This window comes from Nipponia nippon, unplaced genomic scaffold, assembly GCF_047370975.1.
Source record: "Nipponia nippon isolate SJK-2023a ecotype South Korea unplaced genomic scaffold, ASM4737097v1 scaffold_3, whole genome shotgun sequence".
NCBI classification, from domain to species: Eukaryota; Metazoa; Chordata; class Aves; order Pelecaniformes; family Threskiornithidae; genus Nipponia; species Nipponia nippon.
In genome coordinates, this window is record NW_028262347.1 from 83,692,623 (window position 1) to 83,717,260 (window position 24,638).

Sequence of the window (24,638 nt, forward strand, 5' to 3'; positions counted from 1 at the left end):
TGCAGCAAGTTCTTGCAGATCCCTGCTGGGCTCTAGTTACTTTTTGGCCTGTAGAGTTGCACCAGCTGATCAGCTCTGTGCTTCGTCGGCCTGGTTGCTCTCAGGGACAGCTTGCAATGGTTTATCATCCTAACAATGCTAAGGACATGGGCAAATGACTCTCTCCTTGCATCTGTTTCATGCTCACACCCTCCTGCTCTCAAACATAAAGGCCAAATCCTTCTTAGACACAGTTTGAAAGGAAAATGGCCTATCTGTTACTGAAATGTTAAAACAAGGTTGCCGGGTCATTGGTTATGTATATGACATTATACATATTACACGACATCTAAAAAATCATATGTGACTGTAAATCTGGCACTAGGGAGTTGTCTCTCTCCTTTGTTTCTGTCCCTTTCCTTTTCCCTGCAGCTTCCCCAATTCCATGTATTGAATTCTTTCTCCCTCTGGCTGCAGGCACATCCCAGAGCTATGGGTGACACACATTCCTGCTGTTCTGGCTTGGCCTTTTTTTTGCTGGCCTTTCAGCCATTCTCTCAGCCCTTGCTGATAAGCACCATCCCTTTTATTCGTGGACACAGTAATGCATGGGTAAAAACTGAGGGAGATAATTAAAAGAATGCAAACTAGCCATTAAAAGGATTGCCTTGATTAAATTGCACAGGCTAGAGAAAACACTTTAGGACCTTTATGAAGGTAGATATAAAAATGTAAAAAGAACAACTAAAATCCTAAACTAGGGGTAACTTCAAACCATTTTCTTTGGAAATTCAGCACACTCTTTTTAAAGGCTGCAGTGTGGGAATTAGAGGGACAGGAGCTCATCTGCAGAAGGAGGTACTATCGTTCATCTTTTCAGCCCTGCACACCTTCTTCCCTAGATAACCAAATTCTGAGCCAGAAGAACACTCAATATTCAGGCTCTGCCTAGCAATTCTTGCCATTGCATCAATTTCTGAGAGAAATGGTAATAAAGTCTACTTCTGTGGAAAGCAACAGAAATGCTGTCCTGGTAAATACCTGGCATCAAGTCACCAGTGTGAGAAGTTGGTTAGAAAAAGCTCTCTATCTGCCTGTGTAGGAAATCATCCCAGAGCAAAGCCATCTTTACAGGTAGGAGAACTTCAAGGTGGGATATGCGATCTCAGTTGTGTCCTGCCTTCATGTGGGCAGAAGACAGGAGACAGCTGTGCATCCCCCCTTGGCTGCTTGGGCAGCAAGGGAGCCATGGTGCATCCCAGCAGGTCTTCCAGTGGAAATGCTTGGGAGACCAAGGATCTGGTTAGGCCCTAAGCCGTGAACATGGAGGAACTTTCGTGAGCTGTATTGGTTCATTTTGTACCTTTTCATAGGACTTGCTTGCCTGCAACTGGGTATTTGGTGTGCACGTCCTGGAGATGTGTTGCTGTTCATCAATAAGCCAAAGACTCTGTCACTTCTTGGACTTCAAGTGCCTTGCAATGGTAAAACTCACACAGCTCCTCCTAAATGACAGGATATACTGTAGCCCACTGTCCTTGAATTAGATCGGCTAACCACCAATCTGCATAGCTGGAGTCTCCAGTCCATATAGGCAACCTTCCTGTGAGGTAGGAGACTTGAGTAGTTCATTCTGAAATGTCTTTTTTTTTTTTGCTACAGTAAGGTTCATTAGGGAGGAGGACTTTCTTCAAATACATCCAGAGGTCTTCCTTTTTACTCTCTGCCTGCCATGGGGGCTTCATTCAAGACAGCAATAACACTGGGAAAGGTAGTGATACTGATGGTTTTCCTTACAACTTCTCTGATACAAACACAAGGTAACCTTAGCGCATTTCGAAGTTCATTTATATTTCAGGGGAGAGACTTCACCTAGAACCCTTTGTTCTTCAAAGCTGCCAAGAATGTCTTGTCTGCATTCCCAAAGCAGCAAATTCAGCATCTGCAATATTGTCGTTAGTTGTTAGCATGACCAGGCTGTTGATGTACAAGATGCTCAATGATGGACAAGAATCAGAAGGCTGTAGATGCCTTACTCATCAAACCTAGGTTTTCTTTCTGAATCAGTTGGTAGCATTAAAATATGGGAAAAGTCTCAAATATATATTGCTCTACATTGCTTCTTGATGGTTCTGGTGAATCTAAGTCACCCTCTGTCTGTACTGAACAGAAAACTACCTCTGACCCCTGAGGTCTGGGCTGGCCCTGAACTCAGAGGACATTTTCTGAGCTGTATCATCACAGTGTTACAGTTCTGGTCCATTCAGATGAGCTTCCTTTGTTTTTACAGAGGACAAGCTAGGGACCAGTTCTGTGGGTGTACACGTCCTTCAACAGTCCACTGATTTTTTTTTCCTTTTTCCTAACCTAATTGCAGTAAGCTAGTCCTACATCTGGGGGTGCAAGTTTGAGATGATCCTCCTTTGCAAATAGAGTATGCACTGTCTTGTATGTTACTGTACTCCTCAGGGGGTGGGAGGAGGGAGATGGTCTCCTCGTGTTTTTAGCTCTAATGTTTCCAAATGTGGTTTTGACACAAGGGTGAGGAAAACCAACACATGCCCCTAGATCCCATGGGTGTGCTAGAGGATGATGAAGTAAACCAGAATGCCATACAATTTCAATATACTTCATTCTGTAATCCCAAATGAATTAGGAGCTGAACAGAGCACCAAAGGAGAGAACAGTGTTATGGGGGAGAAATATCACCTCGTTTCATATGTTGCAGGCATTTATGCATGAATGTTTACATTCCTCTCTGTTTCTCCAGGGGAATCTGGTGTCTTGGAATCTGGAAAACCAAATGGGGACCTTAGTGGAGAAGCAAGCAGGGAATCTAGTTTACAAATGGTCAACTGGGCTGGCAACCCAGTGGGCAACCATATAGCAAGTCAAAATTCTTCCTTTCTTACAGTTTTTCTCTAGTTATCTACCAAAGATAGACAGGGAGGGCCAAAATGTCCTCTGCTCAACTCCTTTTCCCCAGTAGACCCATTAGGATATTTGAAATTTAGCAAAAGACCGTGTGGTTCCCGTAGTCAGCTACTCCTCAGCCATACACACCCTACCGCAGAGATTTTGTGAGAGTGTAAGGTAAGAGCTATGCAGGACAGAGAAATTGTGCTTTGTGAGAAATTCCATTATTACAGTCTTCAGTTTTGCTTCATGGAAAATGAAGCACTGAATGATTTAATTTTATGGTAAAAAGCATTTTGGGCAAAAATGCTTTGGGGTTCCTCAAAATATTTATTTTCACTACAAATTAAGATGTGTTTTTCTTTTAACTTGTTTCTATTTTTATATTTTAGTTCTCTACTGGAATAGTGAAAGGCAAGACTGCAAGGGACCCTGTAACACCACCCAAGAGAGTCCAGCCCTCGGTGTACTAAAGGGAGCTCTGCCTGAATGTGCACCACAAGCAGCACCCTTCTATCTATGGCATCAAGTAGTATTTATATTGCAGTTCTGCATCTCATCTATTTATCTTGGTTACCTCTAAAATATATACCTGAACTTCACTGTGCAATAACATTTTTCACTCATTGTATCTTTCCTCTCCTGCTCTCTAGTGTATTACACAAATGCACCACAGTGGAAGTAAATGACCATTTTCCCATCATTTCATTTATATGAAAGGAAAATTCAAGCCTCAACATGAAAAGCATTTGCTCTCATGAACAGAAGCGCATAAAGTATTACTAAAAGAGTGCTGTGGAGTTTGCTAAATTCCTCATACCTGTGGTGATTTTCTTTACCATTTTTTAGGGTGCAAATGATCATGGAGAATGACCAGTAACTCCCAAGGGTCCGAGAGTTACTTCTGCTGCTGAATCAAGCCTTCAAACTGGATAACGTTGGAGCCTGCAGTCAGAGACAGAACAGCCAGACAGGGACAGCAGTTTTGTAGGAACCCAGACCTGAAGTATGGCCAGACCTACTTTTCAGCTTTCCTGGCTGTAAGTGTCAGAGTGACAATCTAGAGTGATTGATCATCAACAGCTTTTAATCTGTGCTCACCCTACAGAGTCTCCAAAGCTGGAATAGGGTGAGCTGGAGGCTACTATTTTTTGTGCCTCATCCAGAGGATGGCTTACAGAATGACAGTTACCCTTGTGCTCAGATCCTGATGATGGTGAGACATGTCACCGAGGGCAGAAATTTGGACAGCGGGACTTCCATTATTGGTGACGATTGATGAAAATAGCACAACTCAGCCCAATTCTTGGAGCTCTATATGGATTTGCAGGGGAAGCAGCTGAAGTTCCCATGTTTTATGTGCAATTTAATCTGCAGTAACTGAAGAAGCCTGGAGCCTTTTCTGTAGCATGGAAGAAGCAGGAATCTACTTCCACCTGAGACAAAGTGGATGGGTGCACTGAGACATAACGTACAATAATTACAATATTTTAAGAATGTCCATGCTCTTGAGCATTCTCCAAAATAAACTCTACTGCTAGATTCATGGATGTCTAATAGTCACAGTACAGCAGATGACTCCTGAGATGGTCACAGCTGGGGAAGACAGTCATAGAATATCTATGAGCAATTCCCTTGAATTCAATGGGGCTGCTCATAAACGTAAAGGCAGAAGGATCAAAACTGGATGATCCAGGCAGGCTCTTTAAATGACATGGAAAGGAAGCCTGGAATTGTGGTGTGATGAAGGCTGACTTCTTCCTTTTCCTCTAGAAAATAACAAAAAAGCTGGTTTTATTTCAGGCCAATATAATAACATGCAAAAGAATCACTCAAAATAAAGAACCATCCAGAAAACGTCACACGTCTTCCCGAGCTGGGATTATAAGGAAACTTACTAAATTCTGTTAGATGAGCTTACAGCATGCAAAAAAAACCCATCCGTGCTTTCGGGGATGCTGACCCTTCTTCGGGCCTGGTGCAGAAGCTGGAAATACCAAAGCCGAGACGAAGCTGGGAGCAGCTCCCTCGACGGGCACCAGGCGGGCGGGTGCCCGGCCGAGCACACCGGGCTCCCGCCTCCCCAAGGGCCCGGCTCCGCACCCTGGGGGGGGGGAAAGGAGCGATGAAGCGGGCGGGAGCGGAGCGCTGCCCCCGGGCTACGCTTTTGTAAACCAGTCAGCCGAAAGACGGGAATTTCCACTGCCCGTAAAATGCGGGAATGCGTTTCTGGGAGGCCCCGCCGCTCTCAGCCTGCCCCCGCCGCCCCCCCCACTCCTCCCCCGGCTGCTCCTCAAGTAGTGGCGGGCTCCCGCCGCGGGCAGGCCGCGCACCATGCTGCGGGAAGCCCTGCTCCTCCTGGCCTGGCTGGCCCCGCTGCTGGCCTTCCCCACGGCGGCACCAGGTAAGCGGGGACTGTCCCTGCGGGGTGGGCTGAGGCGGCACGACCGCTCTGTGGGACCCCGGTCGGCAGCCCGCCATTTGGGTGGACGCAGGCTGGCGCGTACCCAGCAGCCTCGCCGGTGTGTGTGCCGGCAGCAAGGCAAGGGCGTACTGTCCATCCAGCGTGATGGGTTTTTTTTGGGCAGAGCATCTTTCCCCAGGTAACCTTATTTGGAGGGGTCTCGCAGCCTTGGACCATATTTTTGCTAGGGCTTTCCCCTGGTTTCCCCATCTTCCCAGGTTTGTTTGCAGGTTGTGGCCTGCTCTGCTCCATCTCCCCACCGCAGTTGAGATAAATGTTGCTGAATCCTGTTTTCTAAGATGAAATCTGCACAGGAGTTTTTTCTAGCGCACATACCAGGTGCTGCATGCAGCTCTGATCAGGGTCAGGTTGGACGGGGCTCTGAGCAACCTGATCGAGTTGAAGATGTCCCTGCTCATTGCAGGGGGGGTCGGACTAGATGGCCTTTAAGGGTCCCCTCCAACCCAAACCCTTCTGTGATTCTATGATAATGCAAGTACAGTGCAGAGACCCAAGATGCTGTTGGGAAGCAACGATGGAAAATTCAGCTGGTCTCATCACTGTGTATGCCTGCAATCTCTAGAGATCAAAATAGCCCATAGGGACCCACAGCTGAAGGTTTTTCAAGACAGTGGAGAGTGCTGGGTTACGCAGATACATGCTATTTTCTGCAGAGAATAAAACTTCCAGAAAGTGTTTCATGTCCTTTGAGTATATAGGAGATAGATAGTTAATTATTTCTCCTAATTATTGTCCCCAGATATCACAGCTTCTTACCTGGAGGGCACAACCACAGAAGCTACTGGTGAGTTTTTTTTCCCCCATAACATGTAACAAACTGCAGAAGGAATGGACATCTGGACCAGGAGCCCCTAGGGAGCCATGCAGAGGGATAGTTTATGTACAGCATTGCATGCTGGCTCACATGACTGCTTAAAACCCCTTTTTAAGCAGTGTAAACTTCCTACTATGAAAATTAACCCTAAAAATGAGGACAACTGATAACTAGAATGCTTTCAAGCATATGTCAGGCCCTCAGGCATATATTTCAATGGTTTGAATGGATATTATTGACAGAAACTTCAGAACTGATTCTTAACAGAAGAAAAATGTTCTTGAAAAATGGGATGCAGCTCCCTCTCTGAGCCTTGCTTGCTTTTAATCCAGGCTGCTCGCATGCTCTTCATCACTGTCATACAATTTTTAATACATTTATCAACACTCATTTTGCACATGGGTACTGGCACACACAAAGGGTTTATACTTTACCAAGACTCACACAGGAATTCAGTGACAAAACAGGCACTGGAACTTAGTTCTCCCAAATTCTACACCAGGGCTCTAACCAATGGCCATCTGCTCTGTAAAGCCCATAGGAGCTTTACAAAACAAATAAATAGTAATTACTGAAGTCAGCAGATAAGACGGTGACTGAAGAGAAGGAACTGGCTTGCTGAGGAAAATGAAAATAATGATATGTAGTCGCACATAAATGCATAAAATACAATTTTACTTTTTTAATATATGGAACTTTTCCTGTGGAAATATTCTAAGTACATTACAGTCTGTATGTTAATTGTGGCAAGTGAAAAGTGATCTCCAGGTTTAATTATCTCAGTCAGAACCCTAAACAGAGTATCTGAAGCTAACAACCGTTTTTCTTTTAAACGTTGGCCTTAATGTTTTCACAGTACTATGTGAGCATTCGTGAACAACTTCCAACAGAAGGCGACTGGGCAGGATGGGCACTGATGCACAGAATTCTCAGTTCTGCAGCAACCCCTGTTCTTTATAGCTAGACCCATCCAAGAAGTTTCTTGACTTCTTTTCCTTTCTAGATCTTGCTTGGGCTTCACTACCTTTTATTTGATGTTGAAATGGGCTCCAGGTCTCAACTGCATCTCACGGGTGTAGTGGGCAGCTGTCTGGATTTCTTCTAATAGAGTGGAAGTAACATCCTAGACATGTGCTGAGTATTGTTTTACTTTGGTTTAGCTTTTAAATTAGGTCAGATTAATATCCAGTGTAGTTAAAAGTCTTTAAAAATCCCCAAGAGAAGCAACATAATATTCTAGAAATTGGATATGTAGGAGATTTGATTGCATATGGTTTGAGCCTGCTGTGGTCTTTGCAGGATTGATTCATACAATGTATACTGTCACTTAGTATAGATGAAGAGACTCCAGTAATGTAAATTACACCACTTCCCAGAGGAATGCTGTCACTGGAAACTAACTCTTTAGAAATATGTTCATAGGCAAAAATTCACTTTGTTCATTTCATCTCATTTAGTACTCACCACACATGATGAGAGTATGAAATGCCTGATAGACATAATTAAGATAAATTTAATAATTTTTTTATAAAATATTTCCAACTGTTGCTGAGTCTTTCTCCTTCTTTGTTTAACCAGGTTTCACCCAGTCTTTTACTGAGGAAGGAATAACAAAGATATTTGGTGAGCTTCTACCTAAATTACAACATTATTTAATTTCCTAGAAACATGGGTTCCCATGGAAGCATGCTAATGCCTCTAAAATATCCCAGTGTTAGTGAAACATTAAATGAAAAGCACAGCTATGAAATGATGGATCTTCTCCTTTCCCTGTTTGCAAAAAGAACATTAAAGTCTTGCACTTAGGAATAATGAATTTCTACTATCAAAAAAGTGAGTTTTTGAATAAAAGACTTTTTTTTCCATTTTTCCAACATGTATTATAGGTTTTTAATGGAAGTGAGTTTTGTTTATCCCACATTTCAGCTCTTCTGTAGAAAAATATGTACAGAAAGAAAGGAGTAGTTTTTTTCTAAAATCTCTAAAAAATGCGGTAGTCCAATTCCTAACCTGTAACATATTCATTAACAGCAATATGCATTTCTCTGGTAATGCTGCTTCTACTTCTTTTTTTCTAAGAAAATTTTCCATTACCCTCTGGTGGTTTGCTATAGGTAATTACATTACTTTTTCCGTTGGTTTAATCTAACTGTACTCTGCATCTTCTGTACTGTCAGGAAGTTTGTTCTTTTAGAGATGACATTGTTATGGTTCAGCTGTCCACCTGGACATTGCTCATTTTTTTGAAATAAGAAATTTTTAACAAAGACTTCTCTAAATCTACACAGGAAAAGAAAAAGGAGTTTCCTGTAGCTGTGTCTCTATCTATTATGTTCATTGTCAATGACTACATTAGAGAAATTGTCAGGAAAAAAAAAAGTATATAAATATAAAAAAAAATTTGCAAGCATTTAAAAATAATCTTTAGAACAACAGGGAGAAGTCTTTTTGTGAAGTCTGGATCTCTTTCATGCTTTGCTCTGCAACTAACACTGGCAAGTGCACAAGACTAGAAGAATGTAACTAATTTGTCTGCTTTAATTAGCTTTCCTAAATATCACCTTTCACAACGAAGACTCAGCTGGAAAGGCAACAAGTGAATTAGTGTCATCCTTCTTTTCTTCAAAACGCTTCTTAACCTTGATATCTGTTAACCTTGATATCTGTTCAGACAAACTGTATTTTTTTCAAAAACTGTGAGCCTATTCTTCTGTTTGCTGATGGTCTAAGGAGTAAATTAAAATGACCTTTAAGTGTATTAGTTTGGTTTTAAAGTATGGTATTAAAGAGTGAAGAATATATGCATCACTGAGTCCAGTGATCCTAAAATAAGACATAGTTTCTATTTTAATTTTGTTTCCACATAGCTCTGCCAGGGCTTTGCGCTCCCACCCTGAAGCTCCCCTGCTAGCCCAGCCCAGGGCTCCCCCCACAACTTTATTTATACATTTCAGTATGTTCCAGGGCAGTTTTAGGGCTTTTTTTTTAATACTTTGTGTTGCTGTGCTGACACACTTTAAGTTCCACCCTGCAGCACTTGTTCCTTTCTGGCTTTTGGTGTGATTGCAGGTTAGTCTGAGATGGTGTGTTACACTGAAATGCCTCCTTAGCAGATGATTTTAAAGCATTTTTAAGAAAAAGGTAACCTACGTAAAAGAATAGCAGTAATCAACAGTTATTCCTGGCAATATGTATTTGTAATGTTCTCTTTTTGTCTAGCTGAACTCACCTTTCATGCAAATGGAGATAAGCTCAGTGAATATCTTGCAACTTAAATATTCCTTTCATGTTATATTTTTTCTTTTGATGTGCTGCACAAGACCTTCTGTTTTCAGAAAGGGGCTACCTGTTAGCCACAGTCTGACTGATTCTTTAAAACTCTTGATTCATTATTGGAGCATCAGCTGCAACCCCAGCTTTCCTTTTTGTATTTTTTTCCCCCATTTGGATCAGTTCTCTGACCTGGGCTCACAGCACAGTGTCTCAGATAATTCAGTCATCACAACTGAAAGGTGAACATTTTCTGGTACAGAACAAGAAGGAGCCAAAGCTTATTGCAGAGGTAGCAGCTTGCACAAACAGACATTGCTGCCGCAATACCAGCGATGCAGCGGAGCATCTCTTAGATGTATTTTCCCAAGAGCCCAGATGCTTTGACTTTGCTCCATGGGCACACAGCCCAGCAGCTGGCCACTTGTGCCTAAGGGTTTGTAGGTGTTGGAGAGCAGCTAGTAGAGCATGGCTGGCTTAAATGTACTCTCTTGTATTCATTGCTGTAGGTGAAGTGACCACCAGTGGAAGCAGAGGCAGGAGGAGTGAATACAGTAAGTTAGTCTTGCTACTTTTAAAGTACCTAACCCTTGTTACTGTGATATATATCCTTGTGATATATATCCTAGTGATTCCTGCACGAAAGGCTGTAGCTCCCATTGTATGGGAGGTTGCAGGGGCCACAGAGAGACTAAGACCCAGACTGTTAAAGGTGCTTTGGGACCTCAAGCCGTGTTTTCATACCAGAAAACTGTGGGAAAGACAGCTTCAACCCAAGTCACCGATTAATGCTCTTTAGATTGCTTTCTCTCTTTATCACCGGAGTTCTCTATGCCTAATTTTGAAGGCATTATTCCCATTAAATCTTCTTTAATAATACTTCTTTCTTTAATAATACTGCCAGTATGCCTCCAGTTTTGACTTACACTCCCTTTGCCATGCCAGCTTTGTCCTTCCTCCACACCTCCCTTACTGCAGCGTCCTCTGCCACTGATTATCTTCTTTCTTTTCAACATCTGATTAAAAAAGCACCCCAAGAAGTTGCAATATTCCACATGAAACAGGTCAGACGTATTATTAAACTTGGCAAATTGCCACGCCAACAAAAACAGCTCTGAATTCAGCTTTTCCATGACCTTGATGCTTCAGTGGTTGCTCTTCTGCTTCATAGAACTCACATTTATCTGCATTCTCATGCGGCCTGCACAAACCTTGCTCATCTAGCCCTTGACTATGGCTCTCCTATCCTTGCTCTTGTATTTGTGCTTGTGTAGCACAACCCCAAAACTTCTTTCATGTCCTGGATTCCCAGTCCAGGGGAAATCCAAAATATTCACAGTTCGTCAGCGTGCTCACAGCTTCTTTTGCCTGCTGTGGGAAGCAAGTGCCTTCTGGTGGGATGTGCACCTGGAGGAGACCACCTGGAGTGCGCCTTCCCTGTCTCATCACACAACACTTGTGAAGTTGGCTAAAAGTGTTGAGAAATCTGAGGGTTTAGCTCCCACCAGCAATATTACTTTTCAATCTGCTCAATAGCAAGTAAAATATTTAGTACTCTTTCCTTGGTAGTATGGATTTCAAGAGGGGTTGGGGTGAAGGGGAGAAGAGGCGAGTGGATCAGGATCCTGTTGTCTTTCTCTTCTACATCATCTGTCTTGAGAGGTTCTTCCACAGAATGAAACTTGAACCTTGGTGCGTTTCTCATGGGCTGAGGTTTCTTCTAAAGCCTTTAGAAAACTTTTCCTTCTAAAATATGCCAATATTATTTTTAATTCTTTTTTTTTTTAAATAGTTGAATATGACTCTGTCACAGAGGAAGACTACATGACTGGTATGTCCAGGGAGCTCCGTTTCTTTTACCCTTCTGCCTGCAAATGTCTTCAGCCAACAGCCTCACAGTTACCCTCTCTCACACACACCTTGGATTCCTATAGTGTGTGATGTCCTGTAGAGAGAAGGAAAATTTTATGGTCGTTGCCTGGATACTGGCTTCTTAGCCTATTCCTTTGTGAATTATAATGAGAGGCAGAAAGACTGAGGGTTTTTATTGTTTCTGGCTTTTTTCATCATCCTAAAAATATTAAAAATTTCATGTCTGGTCTCCTAGTTTAGTCAGAAAATTTCTTGGGGATCTCAAAGAGGAGGTAGTTATTTTTAGTATGCTATATTATGCTGGAAATAGGATAAATAGCCAAGTTTTTATCCATTTCCTTTCTCCTGCTGGATTTACTATGGAAATGAAATAAATATAAGCAGAACCCGAAGCCCCTGTTCAACAGTATCCAAATATCTTTCTCATTTGGCACATTGTTCATTTTTTGTCTGTTGTATTGCCAGTATTTTACTAATTTTTATTCTTGTTGTAGATTCTTCAAATCTGCAGTAGATACAAGTTTTGTATATAAAACATAAGCAAAGGGGAAAAGTATCTGTGGGCACTTATTTTAAGAAGGCAAAAATAGCACAGTCTGTTTTATGTATGAGATAAATGGCCAGCTTTGCATGAAAAACTTACCAGTTACCAGTTAATGATATTGCTGGGAATGGGTGCAGGAAATTCAGCTAGCATGCTAATTCTGCTTCCTCTGCTTAGTGCAGCCAGCCCTACACTACCCCATGGTGGCAATTTACAAAGAGTTTTGCTGAAAAGGATGTGAAACATACATTTCCATAGAGTACTGATTTTTCTTTTTCTGTAGGTGAGCCCAGCATCATCTCCACTGAGCAATATGTGCAGAAGAGTACATGTAAGCCGTTTCCTTTTTATTTTTATTTAGCCTATAAATGGTGATGTTTGTGTCTTTATTACACGATGTGAAAAAAATGATTTTTCAGGAACATTCTAAAGAACTATAAGCATGAAAATGCTGGAGAGAGCGCTTGTGATTGTGGGGACTTTTTTAAATCCACAGAAATTTCTTTAAACTGAGGGAGCATCAAGCAGTAGGTTTTGCCTCAATAACTTAATAAAGATATTCATGAGACTTATAACTCTTTTCTGAGGAAAACATGGCAAGGATAGGTATTTTTGCTGTGATATTGAACAATAGTGCCTAATAAGATAGCTCCATGGTTCATAATGAGCGTACCCAGTATTCTGGTAACATAAATAATAAGCAGTTGTCTTAATATCACATATGGAGGGCCCCTGGCTGCGCTAGGATTCTGATCTAAATTCAGGACAAGGGAAACCATCTGTAAAGCATCAACAATTAAGATGTGGGTTATCTCCAGAGAATAAACAAACGTTGCAAAGTATGTGGGCAATGCACAGCAATCCCTGGATTCCTGATTTTACCATTATAGGACATCACATCTGCATCTTCCTTTTTCCCTGCAAACACAGTGTAGTTGGAGAGGCATCAGGTCCTGTATGCCAGTGGCAGGTGGTCCATGCAGTCTGCCAGTTACGAACACTGCTTGGCTTCTGTATCACTTTCTTTTCATAGAATCATAGAATCATCAAGGTTGGAAAAGACCCTTAAGATCATCGAGTACAACCATTAACCTAACACTGCCAAGTCCACCACTAAACCACGTCCCTAAGCACCACATCTACACTTCTCCTAAATACCTCCAGGGATGGGGACTCAACCACTTCCCTGGGCAGCCTGTTCCAATGCTTGACCACCCTTTCGGTGAAGAAGTTTTTCCTAATATCCAACCTAAACCTCCCCTGGCGCAGCTGGAGGCCGTTTCCTCTCATCCTATCACTTGTTACTTGGGAGAAGAGACTGACCCCTGCCTCGCTACAACCTTCTTTCAGGGAGTTGTAGAGAGCAATAAGGTCTCCCCTCAGCCTCCTCTTCTCCAGACTAAACAACCCCAGTTCCCTCAGCCTCTCTTCGTAAGACTTGTGCTCCAGACCCTTCACCAGCCTCGTTGCCCTCCTCTGGACACGCTCCAGCACCTCGATGTCCTTCTTGTAGTGAGGGGCCCAAAACTGAACACAGTACTCGAGGTGCGGCCTCACCCGTGCCGAGTACAGGGGCACTATCACCTCCCTGGTCCTGCTGGCCACACTATTCCTGATACAGGCCAGGATGCCATTGGCCCTCTTGGCCACCTGAGCACACTGCTGGCTCATGTTCAGGTGGCTGTCAACCAACACCCCCAGGTCCTTTTCAGCCAGACAGCTCTCCAGCTACTCCTCCCCAAGCCTGTAGCGTTGGATGGGGTTGTTGTGACCGAAGTGCAGGACTCGGCACTGAGCCTTGTTGAACCTGATACAGTTGGCCCCGGCCCAATGATCCAGCCTGTGGTACCTGGATTTTGGGTACCTCATATCCAGTTTGGAAGCAGAAAGACCAACTGAAATGTAGTGATTTGATATAAAGAACTGTCTTTACTGGTTTCAGTTTTTTGCTTGTCTTTTGTTCTTTAACATCTTTTCCTTATGCCAGCAGTTGAGCACAGCATCAGTTTGAATGAAGGGTCTGTGACTGGGGATCCACGTGAGTTTTCATTTGTGTTCTGTTTTTTTTTAATTTTCTGCTCCTCTACAGTGAAAATCCTGCTCTTCTTTTTATACAGATGCTACCTTATCTGTGTTCTCCAGGGTCTTGATCAATTTGGAGATCCCAGATCTTCATGATCTAGACACAGTGCTCTGTTGCCTAATTAAAAAAGGCAACTTTCTCCCAGCGCTAGAAGTTTATGAAGTTGTGTGTGCATGAGGAAAGGTAGAAGTTATTACCTTGAGTTCATATCTAGGTCCTGGCTCATTACCAACTGGGCTCAGTCTGCCACATCTGATTGAACATGTCTACATCTGGAACTGGATCTAAATCTTCATTTTAAAATGTAGGGTTATGTCTGCTTCTGAGGGTGATTTGTGTGGATGGGAAGAAAAGCATAAGGTGTCTTTGGGTAGATTAAAATTACCTAGGATTGTTTGTTGCATGGCTGCTCTTTTAGGTAATAAACACTTTTAATTGAAAAGGCAGCCTGAGGTCTTTCAGAGCAGCCTATTTTTGCACTTACCCTTCAGTGTTCTTTTGCATCTACCCTAATCTGTACCAACTCCCTCAGGCATCACTGTGTCCTGCTTGGCAGATCAAGGCATGGGGCTGTATTGTAATCTTCACTGGGTGTGCGTAGGGGGATAATGTCCAGCAGTGTGACCCTTCTGATGTCTTGTTACAGAGAGATCCATCTATGGAGAGGAAAATGCCAAAGGAAAAGATGAGCCTTGTAAGTGAACACTTTTTGTAGGCATCCAAACAAGATAACTATGCATTTTATTTGCACATCTTTTTTAAAGAACCTTTGTTAAGAGACAGTAAGGCAAAGGGGATTAGCAGATACACATAGTGTCTCCCCACAGATGGACCAGTCCCTTAGTGTTACATCATGCTGGGACTACCTCAGGACCTCATGATTTGATATCTAACTCTTTTCTTCTCTTCCCATATAGAAAGAGATGTGCAGAGTGAAGAAACCTGGTCATCAGCTGGCCATTTCAGCTTCATCACAGGAACATGTGATTCCTAAAGTACAGAATTTGTTTTGTAGGGTAGGAATCCTTTTGTAAAATTTGCTTTGAATCCTCTTTGTGTTATTGTTAGAATCCGGATTGCAATAAATCAGCATCAATTTTTGCCCTGCCATGCTGTAGTGCCTTAATTTTATTCTTTAGCAAGAGGACCGAGAGATAGAGATCCCTGGCTGCTTGGCCGGGCTTAGAGCTCAAGTTCCCTGCAAACAGAAAAAGAGGGTCTGTCCACATCCTTGCTAGGTGTGATAACAATATGTTGTGGGCTGGAAATAATTCTGCTGATTCTTAAAGAGCAACAAAATGGACCATATAAAGCCCCCCATTTGAAATAAAATAAACTAGCAAAACCAAAACAAAAATCACTTTTGAAAGCTCTGTGGAAAGCCTTCAGAAAACCGCTTCATTTTTTAGTCTATCTCATCGTTCTGGCCGGCTTGGCAACTCACAGGTGAATGGGCTTGGAAAGCTACTGCTCTGGTTGATGCGGCACAACTGGCTTCACATATACTACCAAAACAGTGATTGCTTCAGCTCCCCAGACACAGATTAAATGTGTTGGGACCCTGAAGAGCATTGCCTGACCTGTCTTCTTCAGTGCCCTATCTGACTTGGTTTTCTAGTATGGTTTACTTTTCTTTGCTACCAATTCCTAGCCGCCATCCCAGGCTGAAAGCTATGTGAGGAGGAACTGAATTGTGGTTCTAGATAGCAAAAAGGACTAAAAGAGATGATGCGCAAGAGAAAGCCTTTGGGGCTGTAGGCTGCAAAGTAGGTGTTTCAAGCTGTAAGAGAATTTCATCCTCTTTAGGAATAGCAACAGAAGAGGAATGAGTAGGCAGATAGAGTATGGAAGAAGAAAGTAATATCTTTTAAGATGCCAAGATGCTGCTACACTGCATGGTGGTCTGGTGGCTGTGAGTAAAGGCTGTCACAGGTTCTGTGACAGATCTGTTGGCTTTGTTTTCAGATGTGCAAATCACCAAAAATGCCCCATGAATCTGTGATGCAAGCATTTCTAAAACTCAGGCTTTCATGTGCTCTGAGTCTCACTGTCCCTCTGTAAAATGAGTGGCAAGCTTCTTCACAAATTAACTGTCATCAACTTGGATAGGCTTTAATTAAATCTTAGAAAAAGTCTCTTTTGGATGGGGCTCTTCTCTGCTTTGAGTTGGTGATGACATTCCTCATTTAGGGCTGCATTGTCACTCCACTGGTCCATATCTATCAGTGGTAATGTGCTTTTGCTATACAGCAGGCTGTGTACGAGGGCAGATAGTACATCTGCCTACCCTGTGGGTATGCTGTTGCACTTAGTGGCCAAAAGCAGATATGGAGGGAAGAAAATAAGGACGGATGGGGCAATGATGCATTGATACTACCTCTGGTCCTACCTCCGGTCCTACCTCCCAGCTCTCAGCAATCTGTTAATTAGTGATTTTCCATATCAAGATTTGCATATTAGTGCCTACTAATCCTCCAAGGAGTTTCAGGAATTTATCTAATTCTCTTGTGTGAATGTAAGTTTGGGGGTTGAACAACATCCCGTAACCACGTTTGACAATTTAATTTAACAACATGGGAAAAGATCCTGCTGTTGTTTATTTTGGCCCTGCCACCTGATGAATTAATATATGCTAGAACTGCTAACCAGAAATGTCCTATACCACCCCTACAATACAAGTGGTTATAGACCTGTATTTTTTTTCCAGCTGGCCACAGCTAGTTCACAGTTGATCAGTGTATGATTGTTTTTCTTGATGTGCATCTCTGCATTTTTCAATACAGAATGAATCAATATCGAGTGGTTTATTGTCTAGTTATGTAGTATTTCTCAACTCTTCACAGTTTGCTTTTGTTTTTATGGTCCTAAAGAATTCACTATCAGTAGATTTTGCACCCTCCCCTGTACCCGTTTTTCAAGATCATGAATGTGTAAAACACAACAGGCTATAGCAGAGTTCCTTTTAGGACATAAATGGTCATCTCTGTCTTTTGTGAAAGTGAACAATTTATTTCTGCTGTTTATTTCTTATTCTTAACTAGACAATAATACAGAAAAGGACCTTTTTTAGCATTTTTCTTCTCTTTGGGGCACTCCCACAGATTTCCTTGTAAACATTTTAAAACATCCAAAAATATTATGTAAATCAGATCACCCTTGCCTATATACAGAGTTCCAGCACACTGATGAGCTATGACTGCCCTTGTTAAAAGTCCATGTTAGCCTTTCTCCCTACCTCATATAAAAATCTCATCAACTAATGCTTCAGTTTGAGACAGGTTTCCTGTTGCCTCTCTCATTAAGAGAAGTTCTGCTGTAGGAGCCTCCTTAACCTTTTCCACAATCCAGGCCAAGAGTTTCTTTGCATTTTTTTGCCACACTTTTGTCTTTTTTTGAATGTTTTCTTTAAAAAAGCATAATCAATTGGTCCTACAGACCCTCAAGGTAGGATTCCTGACTCTCAAGCTTGAAAAAAACCCATCAGGTAATTTCTGTGCCATGGGGAAGGTTTTCCTGAATTTTTCTCCCTCCAGACTTGTGTTTTTGTAACCTATTTGCCAAAGTATGCGTTCTTGTCTACTTTGTTTGCTTGGACAGCTTTTAAACTTTTCACAGGATTGCTTATTGCTGTTATTATAATTAATATTATTGCTTATTGCTTATTTCTACTTTACTGGGGTGCTTGGCCTTCCATACTTCAGGAAGGAAAAAATTAGGAGGGAGTCTTTTTGAAATATTTTCCTTGAGCCTTGCCCTGATTGCTTTTTAAAAATGTCCATGCTGCTTTTCAAGTATTTAATCGCTTTAGTTGGTGTATTTAATTTCATTGTACGTCCTCTATGCAGTTCTTCCTGAAAGTCACATTCAATGGAAATGATTTTGGAGCAATGCTGAATTTGAGCACACTATGGTCCAGAGCGGCTCTTCAGTGATGATAGTTTGTTTGAACCATGTCATGAGCATTTCTCAAAATTGCAGAAGTTTTTTTCCATCTTGTGGTTTCCATGATGCATTGCAAGCAACAGCCATTAGGGTGTCTCAAACGTCAGTCCCAGCTTTGTGTTCCACTGTGGCATCTACCCACTCAACACAGGAGTACTTGAAGAATTGCATTTCACTGCAGCTATGTCAAAGACTGCTCAGAATGTCTATGTTTTTTGCACTGATTTAACCTTGGATCTGTTCTCCCAAGGCTGATGGCATTATTGACATTTGTTATTGTAATTCTGTCTTTCTGTTGGGTGCCAAAAATTATTTGGAACTCAGGTTCCTGTCTTTAGTAGTATTTTTGCTAAGTTGATCTTTCTCTTTACTTGAAATCTGTTACTATCAGCTTTGTAAATGTCGAGGTTTAACCCCAGCCAGCAACTAAGCACTACACAGCCGCTTGCTCACTTCCCCCCTGGTGGGATAGGGGAGAGAATCAGAAGGGTAAAAGTGAGAAAACTCGTGGGTTGAGATAAAGACCATTTAATAGGTAAAGCAAAAGCCGTGCGCACAAGCAAAGCAAAACAAGGAATTCATTCACTGCTTCCCATCAGTAGGCAGGTGTTCAGCCATCTCCAGGAAAGCTGGGCTCCATCACACATAACGGTTACTTGGGAAGACAAATGCCATCACGCCGAACGTCCCCCCTTCCTTCTTCTTCCCCCCGTTTCTATACTGGGCATGATGTCATACGGTATGGAACAGCCCTTTGGCCAGTCTGGGTCAGCTGTCCTGGCCGTGCCCCCTCCCAGCTTCTTGTGCACCTGGCAGAGCATGGGAAGCTGAAAAGTCCTTGACCGGTGTAAACTCTACTCAGCAACAACCAAAACATCAGTGTGTTATCAACATTATTCTCATCCTAAATGCAAAACACAGCACTATCCCAGCTACTAAGAAGAAAAATAACTCTATCCCAGCTGAAACCAGGACAGTTAATAAATTAGAAACATAAACAGATTTTAAAATAATCATTCACTGTGCTAATCTATTTCTCAGTGTCCTGAGGCTGAACTGAAAATTCTAAAGATTTTTCAGCCAATTTTCGAATAACTATTGTTGTGTTAAGGCACAGCTGCTGCTGCCCTCCACTGGCTGAAACCTCTGTATAGTTAGGCTCCTTACTTCAGTTGCAAAGAAACTGAAGGCACCAGTTTCAGTGCAAGAACAGAAGTGAGGGTCTTTTTCAGAGACTGCCCTTAGCTATTCTTCTTGTCTCTTGTCCAGCTGAATGTTTGAAACCACATCCTGAAAAAGAGTGCTTTTAGGCACAGCAAACACTTTTCCTCATTGCTGATGTGATCTGAGAAGTACAGTTAATGTAAATAAGGATGCATTTGAGCTGTAAGACCACTAAAGGCTTGTTAGTACAGGGCAGTAATGATTTTTTTTAAGAGAAATTTAGAAAGTTTTCAGCTCTTGGTTTTGAGTTCCTGGCTGGTGTTCCTTTGGCTGTGAAGCAGTAAGCCTCACTTTGCTCTTGATTAAATAGGTATCTAAATTACAGAAGAAAACCGCTATATGCTGTATCTTTGCCTTTGCAAAAAAAAAGAGCAATGAAAAAATAGGTCAAGTTCCCCTCAGCCCCTGGGAGAAGTGGCTGAGTAGCAAATGGCTCTATAATCATTTGGGGCAAAAGAGAGTTTCTAGGGACTATAAATCTGGCTGTTGCCAGCTTTGTGTGAGTTCATTCACAACATCATGTAAACATACAACTTGGAAAATGTTCTTTAAATTCAGAGCTTTTTAATAGTTTGGGGTTTTTTTCTATCTATCTACAGCTTTATTTTAAATGAGCATCTTATTAATCCCCCGTGAAGTTCAAGAGGACAAACTGATCTCCAGAGCATTCTTATATAGCTCCTTCTGGACTGTGCAACTGTTCATTGAAAGCAAGGTTTCACACACTGCGTAGCGGGCATTTGCACAGCACTCGTGGTCTCCTTCTCAGTCTCCATCATCTCCACAGGACATGGTTGAACATTTAAGAGAAGAAGGAGGAGGACTGTGGAAGAAGCAGGGATGGAAATGTGGGTGCTGGACCTCCCCAGTGTTGAAGACAGACTCCTGAGGTGAGAAGCCTTTTAGATGCCACGTGTGGTTTTGTCGCCTGGAGGGATTTGTTTGGGAGAGCTGTGAGGAAGGCCAGGTGCATGTCCTCTGTGGGGCCATAAAAAAAAGGGCAAAACACAGGCTTTGCTGTTGCAGCCAGGAGATCTGTTGTTAAAGTGGTCACAAGGTCAAGACTTGGACTGAACCTCTTTAACCAGTAATTCATGTTTGTGCTTCCCAGAAGATGATCATTTCAGAGCTTTCAGAATAAAGATAAACAAAGGCAAACAGATGCTTGCTGGTTGGTTTTGCATCCATTCTTTTATGCTGTTGTTATCTCAGGAAAGAAAGCACATGTGATGCAGAAAACATGTCTGATTATTTGGAGTTTTAGGTAGATATTTCTAGCTGATCTTGACAGTGAAATGTCTGAATGGCTTCTCAGTGATAAGAGGTATGACTGCATCCACCGAGTCTCTTCATTTCCAGGGAGAAAAATGTTAAAACTGACAATAATATGGGGTATCATTCCCAAGGAGATGACTGCTAATGTGACCTTCTCATAAGATTAACCCTTCTCATTTCAATTCATGACTCTGATTTGGACTACCAGGTGAAATTGATACTTGGCAGTCTTCTGTCTGAGAAGCACCATTTTACAAGGTAGGTCTGATCCTGCTTAAACCAGTGGCACTTTTGTACGTGTCAGGACTGCAGCAGGTGAAGTGAAAAGGATGGTAAGCAGTATGTTTGACCGATCCTGACCCTAGTTTCTACGTTTCTCATGGGTTCTAAGAAGCAGGATTCAGTGAAGACAAAAGAAAGAAGCTGAGCAATAATAGATTAGGGGAAAAAAATGAAGTGAAAAAGACTTACCAATTACACTTGATTCTTCAGCTGGCACAGCGGTATAGTCAGTGATGACCTCTCAACACAACAAACATGAGTCATGAGAAACACTGATGACGCACCTGAGAGTAGGGTTTTACTGAGCCCATAATAAATTTATTAGGTTGCTCTCAAGCCCTACAGGAATCAAATACTAATCTCATTGTATTGTCTCTGAAGTACTCCCAGGCAAAGAATTTATGAACTGAGGCTGAAGGATATATGTAAGAGAAGATTTTCCTGAGACTGACAGAACTCATCCAAGTCCAGAGGCTTGGATGGACTACATTGTAGGGTTTGAGTAGTTGAGAAGGTTTAATCTAGGATGTGGAAGGTTTGGTAGCTAGGAAAGTGGATCATCAGGATGACAAGTGATAGAAGTCATTCCTTTTCTTCTGGGTGCATCACTTAACACATCCCAGACTCCCAACTTCTTCATTTCACCTCTTACTGTCACCTGCTTGTTGCAGAAGGGTCTAACTGCTTTTACTTGTTTCTTCCTTTACCTGAGAGGGAAAAAAACTTGCATCATCCAAAACTGTAGCATATAAGTGCCACCAAACCAGAAAGTTAGCAGAAGTATGGCTCAGCACAGAGAGATTGTAGCTGCTAGAGAGTGTATAAAATGGGATTTAGTGAAAGGCACAGATAGGAAGTGGGGGGTGTAGAGGATCTCTCTTGGCTGGGTGTTCAGCGACCACCTGAGAAGATGGTCTGTCACACAGAAGATGACCAGGGAACAGATTAGTCAATTATTTCCTGTCTATACCTGGAGGCTATAGTTACAGGAAGAGAATATTTCTGGCAACGACATAAAACAAGCTATATAACAGTGATAGCAGGTACTAGCAGGTAACAGTGACAGAAAGAAATCAGAGTCAAAAGGATTTATCAGTGGAAGCGATTCTGTGGCAGTTTCTTTGGTGATAGAAAGGATGCTGTCATCCAAATAAACCAAACGTAACTAACAAGCAAAATTATATCTCAGGGAATATGGTTCCATTGAACCACCTCTGATCAGTTCCGACACTCAGGAACATCAGGCTGGGCAATTTACAGTGTATAAATTGTGGTAGGAAGCCCACCACCTTGGTGGCCTTTTTAAATGTGAATGAATCAGGCCCAGGAGGGAGGAACTCTGCACTGACAGATCTGGTAGAGGGAGGACAGTTTGAGTATGATTTTACTGAATGTGAGAGAATTTTGCTAAATCACTTTCAGGCTCTGTGGGGTATTTTCCTCTCAGCCCAGTTGCTGTTCCTAACAGTAAGACTTGCAGTACACAAACCTGAAGTTACTGCTGTGACCTGTTGCTGCTGAGCTATGGTTATTGGTTGTGCTACAGAAGTCCACCTCTTCCAGATAATAACAATATTATTCACATTGACTGTAATTTTAAGAATATTTGAGCATGTCATAATTATCTAAGGAGCTGGTGGATAGTACCACTGTGCTGTGATGACAGAGTACACGCATGTCATTGGGTCTTGTTAAAAAGAAAGCTTGTTATGCTCCTTTCATGTTTTAAAGCACTGCTGCATTATAAGCAGGAGAACAGTGGGTCTGGAGATTAAGTGTGAGTATGGGTGGGTATTTTGCCTGGTGGTTCATAGGCGTGTGTCAGAAGCTGAGTGCTGGGATGAGTCAGCACAGAAGTGTCATCAGATAAAAACAGCTCTAGGACATAGCAGGGTGTGGTAGTTACCAAACCGAATGCTGCATGGCACTCACATGGAGGGAAGTTCTTCTGACATTCCTACTCTCCCCTTCCCCTCCCCTGTGTCCAGCCATTTCATTTTCCCTCTAGCTCCCACCTGCCTGGGTCACTGGGAGCTTACCTGCTTCAGCTCAGGTACAAGCACCTGGGTCATGGCTGCAGCAAAGGGTCAGACAGCCCAGAGCAGCTGGTGGGGTTCCTACAGATACCTCAAGTATGGAGCAATAAATGCCCAGGCTCACAGCCGAGCCCTCAGTCTTCTAGGTGGCCATCTGAACGTGACCGTCCCGTGGTGGCCAGAGAGAGAGCGACGATGGGCAGGTGGCTGGCTGCAAGGTACTGCCTGGTTGAAGCCAGACAGAGGCTAGAAGCAATGATAGGGCCCAGCACAAAGCCCCTTAGGGACCAAATTGCTGCCAAATTGTTCATTTCTGAAAGAAGCAAACTGATTCCTGAAGACCTTCTTCTGACAGAATGGAAAAGCCATTCAGCACAGAGATTTTACTGGTGGGATGCCTAAACATGAACATCCAGAGACAACTTAAATGCCCTAGGTCTTCCTTCTAGCCTCCAGCTGCCTCCCCAGAAGGAAGAAGGTCTCCTGTAGATCCTGTGTAATGTCTGCCAATCCCTTGGAGTTGTCTCAGAAATAGTTTGTCATCCCAGGTGAAAGTACATGCCTCTGTTCAAGCAACTGAACCCATCCACACTGCTTTTTCAAAGATCAACAATATGGTTCTTCATGGGACCCCTGTGTCTTCCTTTCAAAGAGAACATTTAGAAATTACTTTTTCCAGATAACACTTTTTCTAAGTGAAAGCCTAAATCTTGATGAAAATATCATGATGTAATACATTCATATAGACAATTGCACCCCCAGGGGAGCAACAACCTTCCCAGAGGTCCTTGGAATTTGTGCTCTTGGAAGGAGAGCCAAGGAACATCTGGCTAAACCTGATCATCAAAGGCTCCCAACATCCTATTTCACCAGCTCCCACCGTGCTCGCCAGAGCTCACTGGAGGAACAGCCTTGCTACCCAAGAATCTTGCACTTGGAAGGCTGGGTGCTGGGGAGGTGGTCCTGCACCCCTGCGTAGATTCCCTCACCCATAGGAATGCAATGCCTTGCTGCTCACAAGCCACTCTCACATCATCCTTTACAGCAGACAAGCACTAAAGTAAAAATAAGGAAATGAAGCATTTACCACATTCAGATGCTGACAACACGTTTACTGTGTGCACAAGAGTGGCAATAGCCAAGGCCCTTGCTGCTGCTGCAGCATGGGAAGACCAGGCTTGCTGCTGCTCTAATTGAGGGCAGGCTTGAGAGCTGCTTCCCCGATGATTGTGCCAGTGGGAAGCAGATGCCATCCTCCCCAGGGAACAGTAGGATGAAGAAGTACAGCCCTGTCAGGCTCTCTCCACCACCTTTCCATTGCAGCTCTGCTCCTTCCCCTCCCCATTCCACTTCCCAAATCTGGAACAGTCTGGCTCTTGCACTTTACTGTGGGAAGACAAAACCCAACTTTGTCTGTGGAGCTCAGAAGACTTGAATGGCTCTGTGTGTACAGAAATTGAAGAAGTATGTTTACTCAGTTTACATATAAATGTAGATCAAAACGAGGTTTCGATATCTGTTTCCTGCAGCTGTCCAGCCACTGTCCACCACACAGCTGCCTGCTCACTCCCTCCTGGTGGGATGGGGGAGAGAATCGGAAGAGTAAAAGTGAGAAAACTCATGGGTTGAGATAAAGACAGTTTAATAGGCAAAGCAAAAGCCGTGCGCACAAGCAAAGCAAAACAAGGAATTCATTCACTGCTTCCCATCAGTAGGCAGGTGTTCAGCCATCTCCAGGAAAGCTGGGCTCCATCACACGTAACGGTTACTTGGGAAGACAAATGCCATCACACCGAACGTCCCCCCTTCCTTCTTCTTCCCACAGTTTATATACTGGGCATGACGCCATACGGTATGGAACAGCCCTTTGGCCAGTCTGGGTCAGCTGTCCTGGCTGTGCGCCCTCCCAGCTTCTT

General features: G+C 42.8%; 1 protein-coding gene across 3 annotated transcripts in view; it reads left to right on the top strand.

Annotated features, from left to right (window-relative positions):
- Positions 1-3,620: 3,620 nt before the first annotated feature.
- Positions 3,621-24,638, top strand: part of LOC148054732 (uncharacterized) — a 30,743-nt gene continuing 9,725 nt past the window's right edge. The window contains exons 1-9 of one of the 3 annotated variants that reach the window (XM_087764232.1): positions 3,621-5,299; positions 6,120-6,164; positions 7,773-7,817; positions 9,974-10,018; positions 11,257-11,295; positions 12,164-12,211; positions 13,868-13,918; positions 14,610-14,657; positions 14,881-15,351. In XM_087764232.1, coding sequence (XP_087620358.1) covers positions 5,230-5,299; positions 6,120-6,164; positions 7,773-7,817; positions 9,974-10,018; positions 11,257-11,295; positions 12,164-12,211; positions 13,868-13,918; positions 14,610-14,657; positions 14,881-14,882 — 393 coding nt within the window. In that variant the 5' untranslated portion in view covers positions 3,621-5,229 and the 3' untranslated portion in view covers positions 14,883-15,351. Of the gene's footprint in view, positions 5,300-6,119; positions 6,165-7,772; positions 7,818-9,973; positions 10,019-11,256; positions 11,296-12,163; positions 12,212-13,867; positions 13,919-14,609; positions 14,658-14,880; positions 15,352-19,728; positions 20,260-24,638 lie in introns of those variants that run through there. The other 2 variants (XR_015706238.1, XM_087764234.1) reach the window with 2 other exon arrangements.